At 47.2% G+C, this 16609-nt stretch overlaps 1 protein-coding gene across 2 annotated transcripts in view; it reads left to right on the forward strand.

Moving 5' to 3' along the window:
* Window positions 1-16609, forward strand: part of zfpm2a (zinc finger protein, FOG family member 2a) — a 116594-nt gene that overhangs the window by 63302 nt on the left and 36683 nt on the right. The window contains exon 5 of one of the 2 annotated variants that reach the window (XM_057045070.1): window positions 2923-3047. In XM_057045070.1, coding sequence (XP_056901050.1) covers window positions 2923-3047 — 125 coding nt within the window. Of the gene's footprint in view, window positions 1-2922; window positions 3048-3140; window positions 3160-16609 lie in introns of those variants that run through there. The other variant, XM_057045071.1, reaches the window with a different exon arrangement.

The following is a 16609-nucleotide window of genomic DNA, read 5'->3' on the forward strand; positions in this document are numbered from 1 at the left end:
TTGAAGTTGGTTCTTTGAACGAGTTAGAGGGTCAGAATCATGTGGCGAGGAGCCTCGTTTACCCGTAAAGGGTTTATGATGCCATTTGTTGATGTCATCAACACGTTTGGACACCATCAGTCTTGCACAATTTTAATTAAAGAGCTCCAATTCTTTTTTTAATTTACATGAAATAATGTCAAGGAATCTAATGCCAATGAGTCCCCCCCTGTTTAACTAATAAGGGACTGGAATAAATGGAAAATAAACGGGTAAATGGCAGGTTGATGGTAATATATTTAGGTAAAAACTGATTAGGTTGCCAAATGTCCCCCTCTTTGTTGTTTAATGTAAACCAGGCTGGCATTAGCTCATTAGCATTCAGTTCACCATCAATGGAGGGCTGAGATTCCCAATACCAGAAAGACGGCATGCACACAAACACATTTAAAAACAACAACACCCCCTCCCCCCCACTCTCCTCCTCCCCTCCCCAGCCCATCGGCGTGGAGCATCGTGGGCGCTATCTGTGCAGGATCTCCCAACACAAAAGGGACATTCATTGGTCTGCCAAGTATCTGCAGGGTGCAGGAGCAGTCCCGGGCGTCTGGAGACGGATGATGATCTTATCTGGGGGAGGGGTGTGGCCAGGGAGCAGGCGCTGGTCGAGGGGGTGTCGGCGGGTGTGGAGGGTGAAAAGGCGAAGGGCGAAGGGCCGGGAAGTGGGTCGAGCTCTTTAGCCACACCGTGATCCGGTTTTGCCAAGAGGGTGACATTTGAGAAGTGGATGATGTAACATTGAGGAGAGAGCAGGCAGCGGGTTGGTTAATTAATAGCCCTTTATGAGCTTTTTATTCATTGGCTCCATTAGTTGTCAGCAGTTTGATGGGCAAATGTGGTTAAGTAATAGAGGTGGGATTTCATTGTTGAACTATAATGACATCGAGTGTTTTTCTAACCGTAATTACACACAAAAAGCCGAGGCGGCCGACTCGCGGACTCACAGCTGTCAGTATATTTTAGCAGTTGAACCCAACGTGGAATATTCATATAGAGAAAATATGCACGGAGGGAACTTATTATTCATCCGTGGGTGTTTTTCTCAAGATCTTCCACTAGTGTCTGGAACAGATGTGACAAACCATCTGTGAGCCAAAACTCCTCAGGCGACATTTGGTGCGAGATGCACACAACTGGCGCCTAAACACGGCCGGCCGCAAACCGCGCAAATTGAATCGTGCCCTCGCTCGTCCCAGCCTCCTCGCACCCACGAAAAACCCCGTCTTATTTTTCGCCACAAGCCTCCCACCTGCAAAAAGGTGACGTCAGGGAGGGTGAAGGGAAGGAGTCGGGAGCGCTGGCCGGGAAGAGCTCGAGCTGTTTGTCAAACGGGGCTAAACAGGAACTTGCATCCAAGCGGTTAAAGGCCGGGAGTCTTATCTGAGGACAAACAGAATGCATCAAGCGGTGGCTGTTGCTCCCAGTGATGACGACCAGCTGTGCACCAATGTTTAATTATTTCTCTGTAATGAGCTTACCCACCTTCCACTGCAGCTCCAGGAGGACGGCGCGCAGCAGCAGGAGCACAGGAGGAGGGCAGAGCGACAGAGAAGCAGATAACGCTCCAGATTGACTCATTTTTGAGACCGCAGTCTGACGCATGTGAACATTTAGCTTAGAAATTGACCCGTCGCTGCGTGCTTTTTGAAAAAGATATTCGGAATTTATCTGGTCAAAACTAGTGATATTTGTGTCAGACTGGTTTTAGCCTCAATGGTGACAGAATGTCATGTCTCCGCCTGCTAAGCGGCCTGCATTTCCATACCCGCACAACAAACGGACACAATGGCGTGCCGCCGATACACAGCTGATATTTATGCAGTCGAACGGAGCTGAATAGGTCACTATACCGCATCGGCATCAGAAAGTTCAGTGATCACTTCAGCCATTCAGCGTGAACCAGGCGCCCTGAATACTTATTAGCCACGTTTGTGAACAAATAGGTTAAATGACACAATGTTAACATCTCGCGTAGAGCGCGTTTGAATAAATATACATTGATTACTGCGAGGCTCACCCAGGCGCCCGCGAGGTTGCACGAGGTTCCTGTTGAAAAACTGGGATTTGTGGGTGGGGGGGGTTCTGTTTCAATGAGACGCACGCCGCTGCGGAGGGGGTGTGGTTGTATTGTGTAGGGAAGAACATCAACGAAGGCAAGAAATTAGGAAAAAGGTGAAGTTTAGCACTGTTGCAGGCCCCAGGTGTATGAATTCACTTCCTCCAACGAGGGTTCTTGGGGTTGTCGAGGCACTCGGAAACGTTGAGTGTTGCAGAATTTCCTTTTGAGTCACACTCTCTCTCTCCCTCTCTCTCAAACATGCGCACACACACCCACGCGCACACACACATCCTCTTCAGTAAACCATGTCTGGCCTGCAGTGGGGTTTATCATAACTGTTATTAATCACCATCCTGAGAAAGTACAGTGAATCTAAGAGATAAGAAGGGGGTGTCAGGGAGGAGAGGACCGGTAGTTGCAACAGCATTATCCAGTTTCATTGTTAATTAACTCTCGGGCTCTGCAGAGCTCTAACAAGGGCCCTGCCTTTCCTGGAACTACAGAAATAGGCCTGCCACTTGATGCTCCTGCCAGCTATCGTGAGCCTGCACCGTCTCACAGAGATTATCTCAACACAAGACACCTCTCAAGTAAGGTTAGCACGCCGTGCGTCTGAGGAACACCATCAGATGGCTGCTTGCTCAATTTGCTTATCCATTTTGAAACTGCTGGGCTTTAACCTTCACAGCTCGCTGCAGGGCTTTGATGCACACGCAGTTTGGAGGGGAAAGGACAATGACTGAATGTCACTGTGATTTGATGTGGAACTTGTGTGCTATATAGAGCACTATGGCTGACTGCCCTGGGCTCTGCTGTGTTTTCAGGAGAGCTGGACGCCTTCCTCAAAGATGGCGAGCGTCGGATCCACAGTCGGCAGCAGCTTCCCGTGGGGACGACGTGGGGACCCTTCGAGGGGAAGATCGAGATGAGCGCAGACAGCACCGCGCTGGTACGTCCTTGTTTTGGTGCATCAGTGAAGAACCGGGTCAGACTTTCCAATATTACCAACTGCAACTCTGAGGTGAAGCCCAAAACTTGGAACAGCATGTCCCCGATGAATGGTGATTAATTTAAACCCATTACTGCCACAGTCACTCAAATATAAACCGAGTAAGTTCTCATCAATTAAGAATCAAAAATAGCTGATGCATTTATGTCCAATCCAAAAGTGTTTGCTGTTTGGACTAAAAGGATCATTAAAACCTACAGTGAAATTGCTTTATTTGCTCAAGCCACAGAAATATGATTAACAGAAGGTCTAACATCTGAAGACCACATTAATGACCATTCCCATGACATTCAAACCTATTGAGGTGACTCTTGCGGGATCCAACTGGCCCCCAACAAACCCCTTTGAAGAGCATCCATTTTGACCATTTAATCTGCATATTTTATGACAAAACTCTTTAATTGCTGGGTTTTGAGCTGCGTCCAGGCTTCGGTTGAAATGGAGACGTTATTTTTGATGTTAGCCCGCGAGTCTCTGGTTCCAAAGATCCCAGCAGAGGCTCTGTTGACCCCGCTGCTCTGCTGGAGGAAGTCCTCCGTAGGGTTTGATTCTCCATTCTACTGCGGATTAATTAAGGAAAATTAAAAATGTAACCAAGCTTACATTCATCCCGTTAAGAAACATAAGGAAACGTCCGTGAGGATTTTTGGCCCTCCCTCCCCCTTTCCCCCGACATTCTTTAACAGCATAACTTTATTAAATCATTTCCAGAGCAGTTTGGGCTGTTTTCTAAGCTCCCCTCTTGGTTCTGAAGTCATCATTGACTTTAAATAACTCTGGCTGTATTATAGCCATGAAATACGGCTTCTCTCAGGGTAAAGCCAGTTATCCTTGGGTGGAAAAGTGATTTGACAGAGCAACACCTCACGTTGACGTCCGATGTAACACACTCTATATTTTTCCCTCCCTATCTGCACCAACTCTCTGAAAACCATCCAAAAACATCCTTCAGCTGTCCTTCAAGTGACCTTTATCTCTCTCCATGATGTCATCCAGAACTGATTTCGAAATTGCATGGTTCTTTGGCCCTTTAGTGGATACAAATTTCATGCCTTCATCACACACCTGCAGAACTAGATGCAGAGAGCGATTGTTGCTCTTGGCGAGAGCGCCGAGTTCTTCGCTAACTGCCCTCTGAGGAATTCAACTCTTCTTTCCAGACCCTCCTCAGGTTTTTTTCGAAGCTTTCCGAAGCGAACAGGTGCTGGCCGTCACCTGTAATAGGCTGCGGAGGGGTTACTATACGTGCCAAACCTCCTTCGCAATTAAAAGCAGCGGCAGAAGCTTCGGCATACTGCCTTTAAGGATCTCATGTATGCGTATTCTCCTGGGGGCCATTTCAATGCTTTTCTGCCTCTGCTAAGTTTCATTGCTCCAGTAAGACACCGGTTGTTAGCAGCTTTCCACTGTCTCTCATTAAAGGCTAGGTCAACCCAGGCGGCATGTTTTGTCTTATTGGGCTGTGTTTAAGGTGCTTTATACTTTGTTCTTTGAGGAGGAATCCACAGGAGACGTGCACGTCACCTGGGAATCATCTCATTTACGCTAGCACAACATCCCTTTTTTTAACCAAATGTCTAGTTATTGAGCTGTTGTCTTGTAAAATCCGCAGCCTTTGGCAACAGCCCCAGCCGCCCGCCGGTTGCATATTTTCCAATATCGACTCGCGGAGACGCGAGCGAACCCACGGCGCCTCACATGCGAAGGAGAAAAGAGAAAAGTTGAAATATCAAATGTGCCTCGAAGCAGAGAGAGAAAGGGAGCGAGGTCCGGGGGCATGCCAGTTTTTGATGCATGTCAGGGTGGCCGGCGCTGCAGAGCAGGGTCAGTGGGTGTCAGACAGCGTTTCAGGTAGAAATAAAGACTCATTGCTTCGTGGGTCTCTGCCTCAGCTCGGAGGCTCTCGGTTATTCTCATAAAGTATGACCTCCACAGACTATTAAAACAGGCTGCTTTTTTCCACTTAGATGGTTTTTTTTTATCCTCAGAGCTGAATAAAATCTTTGAAGGCAACCAGGCATATAAGAGTAGTGACACAGCCACCGCGCTTTAGTCATGTGACCCGCTGGTGCGATGTTGACTTGCTCTCTCTTAAATCAAACGTATAGTATTCGTTCAGCTGGACTATTTGGAGGTCACTCTGCTTCTATTGATCCTTTTACAGTGTGTCAAGGATTCCTGCTTTCAGTACATACAGTGAATTTATGTAGATTGAACAAGATAAAAGGAGCACTTGGCCATATGTGGACCTGTTCATGGGTGTACGTAGGGGCTACGGCTCCCTAGAGGCAGTAGAAATTGGAGCTTTGATATTCCCGGTGTGTCAACAGGCCTGTTGCGGACCACAGTGATGGATGATGCCGAAAAAGAACTGTGAGCGGAGCATTACGAGCAGTTTTCCAGGAAGGCCTTTAAAGAGAGGCGTGAAGCTTGAAAAGAAGAGTGAAATAGAGTGAGAGGAAAGGGAGAGAAGGGGGGGGGCTGGAAAAACAGAGGGGGAAAAAGCATGACAGGAAATCTGGGCATCTGCAGGACAGAGATAGGGTCACATCTCAAACGTTTATCAAAGAGGAAAGCAGATTTCACAGCTGATGGGTCGGCGGTGGCAGGTCTGCAGACCCCAGGGGCTCAGCTGGGACTCGGCCGCATTCGCTGCTGTTGCAGACCTGTTAACACCATCACATTCCACTGAAATGGGCAGCTCGCAGGCCGGGAAGCGCCGCGCTATTTTTAGCTCTCCTTTGTCACTCTTAGATCACATGCAGATTAAAAGTTGGTTTGTAAAAGAGATAACAGATTCAGACAGATGAGGCTGAATGTTCAGCAGGGGTGGAAGCAATGAAGTAAAAGTACTCCAGCTACTGGAGTCATACACATACTTGTACATGTCAGTGCTTTTGCCCTTTGCCCTTTTATAAAGCACAACCTTACAAAACACTTTTCAAGTTTTCAACTGCACAACAATTAAGAGGTACACCTTTAAATCAACACAGGTGATGAAGTCATCGAGACCTTCAGAGGGTTCAAAAAGGTCCCGCCGTTAGCATTGTGCTACGGGGGTTAGCTCTCCCTTCCTCTTCCTCCTCTGCTCTCGCTGCCTGACTGATGGAGGTGCCAGAGCATCGTCTCATCCCTCAGTCCTTTCACTGATCAATCAGACCATTAGACACCAATTACACCCGCAGCCCCAGCGCAGGTGAGCGACGAGCACATTCGGTTGGCCGCCGCCGCCGCCTCCGCCCAGCTTCCTCGCGCTCTCCAAATTAACGCAAATTAATAGTGACACTCAGACATAAATGTCTGCGAACGAGGGGCTAAATTAACAGGCTGGGTCGAAGCTATTGAGTAGCAGGTGTCTTTAAAGGCGGTAATTACCCGTGCTGGACAGAACCGGGAGGAGAGGGCGGCCCGCGGTTTGCCTGGAGTGAGAGGCCTGGCCCCGATGAGTCTGGCTGCCATTGTAGGTGTTAATAATTGATTGGGAGGCAAGCTATTAATGAGCAGCAGATTTAGAGCCGTGTTGTAAATGTGTGTTGATGAGGGTGTTGCTGCCTCTCGTACAATGCCTCACCCATGCTAATTACTGGGGCTTAGTCAAGGTGCACTGTAATGAGTCCAGATTCAATAGTCTTCTGATAGTTATATGTTTTAAGGGCCTTTCAGTGCATGTTAATTGCTGTTGTAATCCATATGAGTTGCTTAATACGCGATTAAGACTGATTTCTCTATCGCGCCTTTTATCTTAATATAATTGTTATGTCGAGCTAATTTGCAGTACGTATAGGTTTATGATAAGGGAGCGCTACACTGTAATTATCCTTAAAAGGCTCTGAAACAGGGCAAGTTCATGCTGCTGTATCTCTTCGTATCTCATTTAAGGATAAGTGAGAGTGTTTCAGAGGAAAGGACACAGACTTTTGCAGCTGTATTTACAGAGAATTTATATTTATATACGTGAGATCTTGCCGATAAAAGGCAGCCTCTTCACATACAGGTGAGTCTCGGGTCAGTCTGGGGATTCGGCGTACGTGTATCATGCGTGTGTGAGCACAGGCTGTCTGCTCCTTTTTAGTTCGTCAACAGAGAGCTGCAGCTCAGAGACTACAGAGGAGCGAAAATGTCAAGATACTGTCCCAATTTTCACCTGGGACGGAGGCCGAGGCCGAGGCTGTCAGCCGATGGAGTGTGATTATTGTGTAATTTAGTACAAGGGTTAGAAATATGGGCCTGTGCAACCAAAAAATGCTCCAGAAAATTATTCAGCCCATCACTCAAACCATTTATCTGGCCCCTTTTTGCCCACCCTCTCCCTCCAATATGTTTATTGTTCGCTACCCCTAAACTTTAACAAGTGGCGGCGGATTTTTCTGTTTCAGAAATTATATTTTTCTTCTTGTCATTGCTTCATTAATCAAGAGGAGGCATTCTGAAAAATGTTTTGTTTTGGAGGCTGCAATCTATTTTGTGCGTGTGTGTGTGTTGTAGTTAATCTGCGCCCGTGGCAGGTTTCCCCTCCGAAACGCAGCGCTAAGCAGCGGTATCGCAGGCCTATTGTTGTAGCCTCTGTCATAGCAAGGAGAGCCTGATGCAGGCCTGGGCTCGCCTGATAAGGAAAAGAGGATTCAACATGGCTGGAAAGGAGAATCAGTGGGACTTGAGAGTGGAGTACGGATGGGGCAGATGCGTTCACACACACACACACACAGACGCATACATACAGACTCACACGGGCACACGGAGCGATGCACACATGTTCGACACACGCACGAGCCGACACACACACGCGCGCAAATCATCAACAGCATCACACTGGCACATGCCCAGGCAATTATTTACAGTAACATCCAATTACATATGCAAGACGGCACCCCAGGATAGCACCTCTCTGTAGCGTCGTCGCTAAATGACGCGCAAACGTACACACACAGACACACGCAGGCCATCCGGCACGGGCAGGCGACAATCAAAGTCAACATTTTGAAGTCCCGACATTTTGATTCATCTATGAATTTAAAGGTGGCCCGTGCGTTCTATCTGTGAGGCGCAGTGTCTTGGACGCAGCGGAAGCTATCAGGGCTGACGGGATTGGAGTTTGTGTGTTGGACACACAAACGGTTCTGGCAGGAAAGACGCGGCTGCGTCTAATGAAATAATGGGCCCAAATTTTAGGCTGAGAACCAATTTGTGATTGCATGCATCAATTATTCCCTGGGTTTAAACCAACACCAGGGTGGGGGTCCCGGTCAGATGGTTGAAATAGTAATTATCTGGCCCGCTTTTCCTTCCCTAAATTACGCCCACGGATTTATCAGTGACATCACCTGAATTTTCCCCCGTGGGTTCACTAAAACGCTCCCTTTTTTAGCTGTGCAGTTTGCAGTTTTTGCTCACGCCTGCACTTTGAGGCTTGTGGAAGGCAGAACTCTGCTGCCGACAGGTTTCTGGGTTAGCCGTGACGCATTCAGTGGGCTACCGGGAGAAGAGCTGAGCCCCAGTCTTTGAGAGATAATGCATGGTTGACTTGATCTACAAGTGAACCTGACATTTTGCTGTCCTTACATCACAACGCAACTACCCAAACTGATATGGCAGCTCTGCTGATAAGCAGAGCAGGTCTCACTGATTTGCTTTGTGCTCACTGTGATGGCTACATGATTTCTTTAAGGCTACACAGTACAAACACAAATAAACTGCCCCGACTGCTGGTATGAAGTTGTTTGGTTACAAATGATGCAATAACCATTTAGTGCTTGTTGATTTGAAGAGTAAGAATTCCATTTCCTGTCTTTCAAATCACAACAAGGACAAACTACTCTTTTACAGTGGCTTAAAATGCTAATAGAATGTAGCTGAGCTTTTTGAAGGGGTTATCAAATTTGCATTTATGATTATTAATTGAGCATTTTGCACCACAGATTCATCTCATATATTCACAAATTTATGCAAAAGTATTTTCGAAAAATTAAGTATGGTTAATGGGATCATTTTGCAAAATCCTTCCAGTCGAACAAAAATACACACCGCGAGTTTAATGGTAGCTACAGCTTCTGAAGTCGTGTGTTCAAATGCTGCTCAGCAGCTGCAGCAGAGCAGCTCCAGTCATAGTTGAAGGCCCCAGTGAGGCTCCAGGTCCTGGGGAGAGCTCAGTGTCCCTCCACCCTTCACAAGTCTCTGTTCACTGTCGGTGGACCATGAGGAAGTGAAGGAGTCTGGAGACATTTCTGCAGATCTTAATCATACTTTAGAAACCACCAACATTGGTGAACAAAAGCTAGCTGGGAAAAGATTTCAGTACAAGTGTCTTATCATGTCATTTTTCATCGTTCTCAAATGAAACTGGAGGTGCAGGACGAAGAGGGAGAAGTTGAGTGGTGCCAGCTGCTCCACCATCTGTCACTGTCATGAAGGTGTTGGTGATTTGTTGAAACACCCTTCTTGAAAAGTGACGGCGATAATCCTCGTTTGTTTCCATTTGCCGGCCTCTCGTGGCTCTCTTGGTCGTCCAGCAGGACCGATTCCTCTTTGTTAGTCCGATGCAGCCGTCTCTTCATCCCCTTTGAGGAAAATAGATTAAATCCTAAAGTTTGCTCACAAAGCAGGAATCTAGCCTGTAAAGATCTTCAGAAATGATGCGTAAGATAGAGCTGCTGTCTCCACCGGCCGTGGCTCTCTGATAAATTCAGCCTTTTTCCCTCTTGGTCACGTTGGCAAGGGAAGCAGAGAAGCACAGAGGCTCTGCCCGCTTCACCTCCTTCAGAAAAAGCTCGACAGCCACCCTACAGGGAGACAAACCCCTGCTGGTGGACCTTGATAAGTCCTCCCTGTCCCCTGTCCTGGCCTTAGCCCTCTGATCCTCAGCCTAGTTGGCTCGGGGCCTACAGAAGACAAAGCCCCTTCGGAGTGAACGGATGAACAACCAAGCGGAGAAATTCAAGACTTCTGACAAAAAAAAGAGGCAAACACTGAAGATAAGAGGGCTGATAGGTGCTGGTGAAGATGAAGGTCTGGACAGTGTCCACCGGCTCCTGCGGTGGTCCAGCAGCGCCTCATTAGACGGACGTGAACGGGGCTGTCAAAGCGGGAATATTACACCGCGGGGTCGTCGGCAAACTAATTGGGTAACAAAGACCATTTCCAGCTCTTTCAGCAGTCCGTGTGCGGAGACTCTGATAAGAGAGTTCACGTCTAATGCATTTAGCCAGGGCCAAGTTCACAATCTTTATCTTATTTACTTAACTTGCTGTAAATATTGTTGGTCTTTTACGGTGGATTTAGTGAGACCCCATTTCTGTGAAGTGCCCCCACGGATCAAACTACTGAAGACCCCAGCGATGTGGAGACCATCAGGTGTTATGCAAATCCTGGATACCTTCAGTTCTCTTCAGTTTCTCCCTTGGTCTTTAATTATTTTAGATTTATTACGCCTGCTTTGTGTTTATCTTAATTACCGTTCTTTACACTTTGAATTGAGCTGTGTTGCTAAATCAGGAGCCACGTCTCCTGAAGTTTGAAATCACTGTTCTAATGCATCATGAAATTTATAACTTCACCGGGGAGGAGAGGGAAGTTCAAAAGAATATTAAAATCCAATACCTAAAGGGGGCGCAGAGGTTTATCTAAAGTCAGGAGCTTTCTCCAAGCATCGCGCCTGCTGTTTTATTTATTGTTTGTCTTTATTTGCTGGTTCTGAGGGAGCCCGCTCTGCCATGTCGGCTCATGAGAGCCCAGATTTGTTCTGACCCCAGTGAGTGATTGACTCCCGAGTCTTTCTCTTTGAAGAAATCCACCAATCCGCGACAGAGAAAGAGCAGATGGGTCCTGAGAATGTGCCACCCATCACCTTGACCCCCAGGGGCCATGGTAATATCCATACAGGTGAACATTACTGACTGCAGGTTCTCCATTATGTTCCCTCACACAGTTTCTTGGAGCTCTAACTTACATGCAAAAGATCAAACAAGTCCTTTCCAATGGAATTCAAATGGGAATTTTGGAGTAATTCAAACGGTGGAGGACTGAAGGGACGCCGCACTCCTGCCCCCCCCTACCCAAAGCCAAAACCCGGGAAGTAAAGGCGAGCCGGCCTGTGAGCCTCGACAGAATCCTGGAGCACACGCGCGTTACAAATTCAGCTTTCTCTTGTTTACGACTTCAAATATTTCACCGGTCACACACATTACAGACACCTATGGTGCCTGAAACATTGACTTAGACCTTCTCTGTTCTGAGGAAAGGTGCGGCCATCGCCGTGTCACGCCAAGGGGCTCCGAGAGCGACGATGCCGTGTCCTGGCTGTGCCAATAGGGGGCGCTACATTTGTTCAGTGCTGCGCAGGGAAACACACAGTTGTTAAATATCTTCAAATAAATACGTTTTTTCATGCCAAATGCCACTTTTTGTCGCTGCGGTGACCACGGAGGGTGTTCAGTCAGTCGCTTTGCCACAGATTAGCATCTTGAGAAGGTTCACATGGGTCAAAGGTCAACGCAACCATTGCCTGTCTTCATAAATGACCCTAAATGAGCGAATCATGTTTGGAGATGCTTGTTCTACTTTGTTCTGCTGGAAACAGCAAAAATATGGTGAGGTGCAAGTGTATGGGGGGGGGTTAAATGGTAGAAGAATTAATAGGAGAGAGAAGGGGGCAGGGGTGGAGAGAAGGGTTGCTTGTCTTCGGGGCAGGTACAGCTTACACTAAACTGTTTGGCTTTAGAAGTAGGAGCACCTCAATGTGCCTGAAGGTCCTAAAGAATGGAGCCTGGGCGGATGGAGAGCCCCCTCCCTCCCGGTCCGCATTCTTCTCTCCTCTCCTCCCTGATTTATGGAGCCGCACAGTCGCTTGGAAAAATATACGGAGCCCAATAAAAGTCCAAATAATTCCTAAATCTGTTGATAATTAAGCGTTGCCGCTTAAAGCACATAGTGGAGCACTGATCTGCCTTATTGCTGCTCTGATACGTTTTAAAACCCAGTAAGGACGGCTTTGCCACCCAGGCTGTGGAAATGGAACCAGTGTTAGCATTTCAATGGAGGCCAGTAAGCAATAGCTAACGCCGCGCACGAACTTTGATGCTTACAGTCCAGTCAGCAGGATAAAAGGTGATTTAAATGAGAAAATATTTATTCCCCATAGCGCCACCATGATAGCGGCGGCCGACTAAAGGCACATGCGCACACTGATGGGTGTCCCTTTAAAGATTCGGGGAACGGCAGCAAGTCTCTCAATTTAATCGATTTTTTTTTTTCTAATGAAAAGTCAATTTAACAAAGTTGAAAAGAGAAAGATGGGCTAAGGGCTGAGAAAAAAGCATTCTCTCGCACTCAAGCAGTAAACTAACTGCCGCACAGAGCAGGCAGAGATTTGGGCTGAATTATCTCCCACCTCACATTTGCTCTTAGGCAAGCAGTTTAAAAGCCAAGCGATTGAGCCAGTGATCCAATTTGAAATGCAGAAATGATTAGAGCAGCTCGAAATTCTCTGATTTATGACAGGGCACCAGCCAAGATCTATCTCTAAAGGGAATTAGTGTGCAATTCCTGCATATTTCTGTTATTTAGCCCCCCAATAGCAGATGCTATATAGCCTTAGAGGGAGGGAAAGGAGGGTGGGGGGGGGGGATGAAAGCGGTGTGTAGGTATCTTTTCATTTCAGCAGATGTAACCATTTGGAAGGGGGGGAAAGGCACAAAAGCGGACCCATTTTATATAGGATGTGGAATCATATTTCAGGTGTTAGCAGAGAGAATATGCAGCACCTGACTAATCGCCGCTTTTACAAGCAGGGAAGGAGAGTAGAGGGGGGACGCAGGGCTGCGAGGTTAGCTCCGGACATTTTATTCGTTAAAAAAAATAATAAAAAAAGACCCTTGCAACCCATCCATCCTTGAGGCTAAGAAAATATTAATACGCAGAGCGATAACGAGGGCTAGAGGAAAATCTCCCTTAATGAAATTTCCAGTTGACCACATGCAATTTGTTTCATCGCAGTGAACAACTAATTGCAAAGGACGTTATCAAGGTGCGAGCGTGCCGTCTGCTGTAAACTGACTGGTAGAACAGGTACAAATCCTTTATCCCCACTCCCATGTTAGAAACAGAGAACATATAAACTCGACATAACCCACACATAAGCTTGTTGGGGGGAGGTTTGTCGTTGTCGTCGTCGCCGGAAAAATGATTTTGGTACGTTCCTCCAGGATGCTAACATGCAAATTGAGTGTGTTTTTCTTTTTTTTTTGAGTGGGGAGAACGTTTAAACAGATGAGAAATACAGTCGTTTGACTTGGTAGCTTTTGTTTTTAAGAGGGAACGCTCGCTCCAGTCCAACCGAGTGGGAGTTGGAAGTGTTGGAAGTGGGACGCACAAAGCCAGTTAATGTCTGGAGATATTCAGACGCGCTAGTTTTGATCTCTCAGTTGTCTAAATCCTGCAGCTGTGGGATCAGGACGGATACAGTGCCAGTCGGTGACCTTGGAGGAGGAAGGGAGGCGGGGGGGGGAGGTAGGCGATGAAGAAAATAATCATTCCCACCAAGGTTTGTATTGATTTCACCTGCCCTGACCACGAGGGCGGGTTAAGAGTAGCCAGTGGTGGTGAAATGGTCAGCAGTGATATCATTAGCTGGTTGTTTACACAGGCGGGCAGGGAGCAGGAAGACGGCTGAGTGTCACAAGCCACTTTCTTCTTCACCTCCTTCAGCTGATCAGAGGATCATGGTATCAAGGAGGGATTAGTAGCGACTTGGGATTTGTGTGATTGGTTAATTTATTGCGGTGATGGCAGGTCTTTCATCTATGGCAACATTTAATCAGCGCAGCCACAGAGGCTATTACAGGTTTGCTCTTTTCTGGAGTCAGTCCGGCTGTGCCATCAGCTCTATCACAATTCCCCTGAAATTTCCAAATTATCTGGAACAGGCTTTAGCTCCTCAGTAATAAAAATTAGAACAGATTCCTGATAGAAGCTTTTGCTCGCGCAGGACCAATTATAAATAGCACAGCCTCGGCTTGGAAGAGGGAAGAGAGAGGGAGGAGGGAAAAAAATCCAACTCTGAGAGATGTGCACGGAACTTATCGTTTCAGCCCCTGCGCCGCTCTGATCCAAATCCATGTGGCTGAAAATTTATATTAGATTTTATCACAGAGGCCTAAGTCTAGAGAAAAATCAATGAAGGTTATCTTTTATGTTGCAGCAACTTGTGGAAGTATTGATTTTCATTTTATAGCGAATTTGGAGCATCAGTTTGTAATCACTTCCGCGCTGACTACACTGTTTTGGTGGCTGTATCTCTTACACGAGGAACGGTTACACGGCTCAGAGGGCGGAAAAATAAATAAAAATACCGGGAGAGTATTGAAACCAGTGGAGTGAAGGCAGAGGGTGGATAAACCATAACACAGCACACAGACAGGAAGGCCGGGGGGCTTTATGGGCTCTGACAGGGATGATGCCCTGTAAACTGATATTAAACTCTGTATCTCTACAAATGGAAGTAATATTTACAGATTCTTCTGTTAAAGCCATTCCATTTTTTTTTTTTGCATTTTCACATAAAAGTTAAATAAAATATTTCCACCCTGACATGTATGACCGCTCTCCACTCCGCAGTTGCAAAGGCGCTTGTTTGCTCCCTCAAAATCCTAATTTTCTGCCCGTCGATCTGCATTCCCTGCCGCTCCGACCGCCGATTCCCCCGGACAAGTGTTTCCCTTGGCGTTTGCGGGCGCTCCTCCCAGCAGTGACGCCGCCGCCGCGTCTTAATCCCGGGGACGTCGCGTGCGCTCGCTGCTCTGCCTTTCTTTGTCTTCCTGGCGGCTGGTGCGTGCGACGTGCTTACAAAGCACACGGGCCACCATTGTCGCCATGGATGCATTATGTAAATGTGCGGCGGGAAGCTGTCAGGGGTTGTCGCCGCTCCGCGTTTGCACTAAAACAGAGCGCAGAAGATGGTAGCAATTAGCATCAAAATCTAGGATTTCCAAGTTTCTGCCTGGGCGACAACCGTGAGAGCCGCTGCAACTTCTGCTGCCCCTTCTGCCAAATTCCCGGTGATCCTCACAGCGTCCAGTCGACCTGGTATTTGTTCCCTACATGAGGTGCAGCTGGAATATCATGAATTCCCGGAGGCTTAGAGGGACGGCGGAGAGGCCTCACACTGCTGAATAAGAGATGGCTCCAGTCTGGAGATCTAAGGAAGGGTTAATCTGATTCCCATTTCAGATAGTCGTCCTAGCAACAATCGGCCGGTCTGCTCTGCTCCTTTGACTGGTGCGAGATTTTCAGGTTAGCCAGATAGAAGACTTTATTGTGAGGCTAATTTGAAACGTGAAATGGAGGATGACTAAAATTACAGAGGTCCTCTCTGTCTCATCTGCTGCCAGCACGGATAAGGAGATGCCAGGAGAGGGAATAAGAATATCAACAGACACAATTTACCGTCTGCGTTTGATCAGTGTGGCAGGCTGGTTTGCCAATGACGCCGAGCTGTGGTATACGTGTGCGTGTATGGAGCAATATTTAGAATTTGCGAGGCAAATGCCAATCAGATTGCCATCATTTCTGCGTAACGCCTGCATTTTTAAATAACGGTGCCCTTAAAAAGAAGCCGGTTCTTTCCTCCAGCCTTTCGCTAGATGGAGTTCATGGCGAGAGAGAAGCGGGTGGGTGGGGACGGAGCTGGAGGGGGCGTGCAGGCACGCTGCTGGAGCGCTGCGCTCATCTCTTGTGCAAATCTGTGCCGGTTCAGACCTTTAACATGCTTAAATGACATTTGCATTTACGCTCGAAGGTTGCTGCTTTCTGTGACGGAGAAATAAGTGAAAAAGACGACGTGTGTGTGTGTGTGGGGGGGGGGTTCTGTTTTGTCACTACCTAACACACGTGGAAGAAAACAGTGTGAGATAGCAACCCCCTCCCCAACAATTTCCTCTTAACTATTTCTGTAACATCCTAATGAAGGAGAGCCCTGCAGTTCAGAAGTAATGGCCTTGAAATACTGACCCTTTTTCCTTTGAGTAATGGGCGACTGTACCCACCCCCCTCAGCCGCTGTCCCCACCCCTCCAACACACACTTGATGCCAGCAACTTACTGTTTTTTATTTATTCATGTGTGCATGAATCAAAGAGAAATGGCAGAATAAAATGCCCAAGTGGAGGAAATCATACGGGACTGAATGGAAACCAGCAAACCTGGTGACACTGGCCCATGTGATTCCATTACAGTACATCCCCTTTCCTTTATATCTTCTTTCACAGAAATAAAACTCCACGTTTGACCTCTGACCAGGAAGAAAAATGACCTTACACATTCAGAATAATTTATCCAGCATATTATAAAAACCCCAACCTCAATCGCCCTTTGAAATAGAGACTGATTCTTTAAATTCTTCAGTGCTTGTTTCAGGAAATGGTGAGATCCCAGCGATAGTGAGGCACAATGTGCCCAAAGTTCACCTCTGAACACTCGCTTCCTTCCCTCTGAAAGTCACCCGCCTTCGTTCGA

This window comes from Takifugu flavidus, chromosome 10 (genome assembly GCF_003711565.1).
Source record: "Takifugu flavidus isolate HTHZ2018 chromosome 10, ASM371156v2, whole genome shotgun sequence".
Lineage (NCBI taxonomy): Eukaryota > Metazoa > Chordata > Actinopteri > Tetraodontiformes > Tetraodontidae > Takifugu > Takifugu flavidus.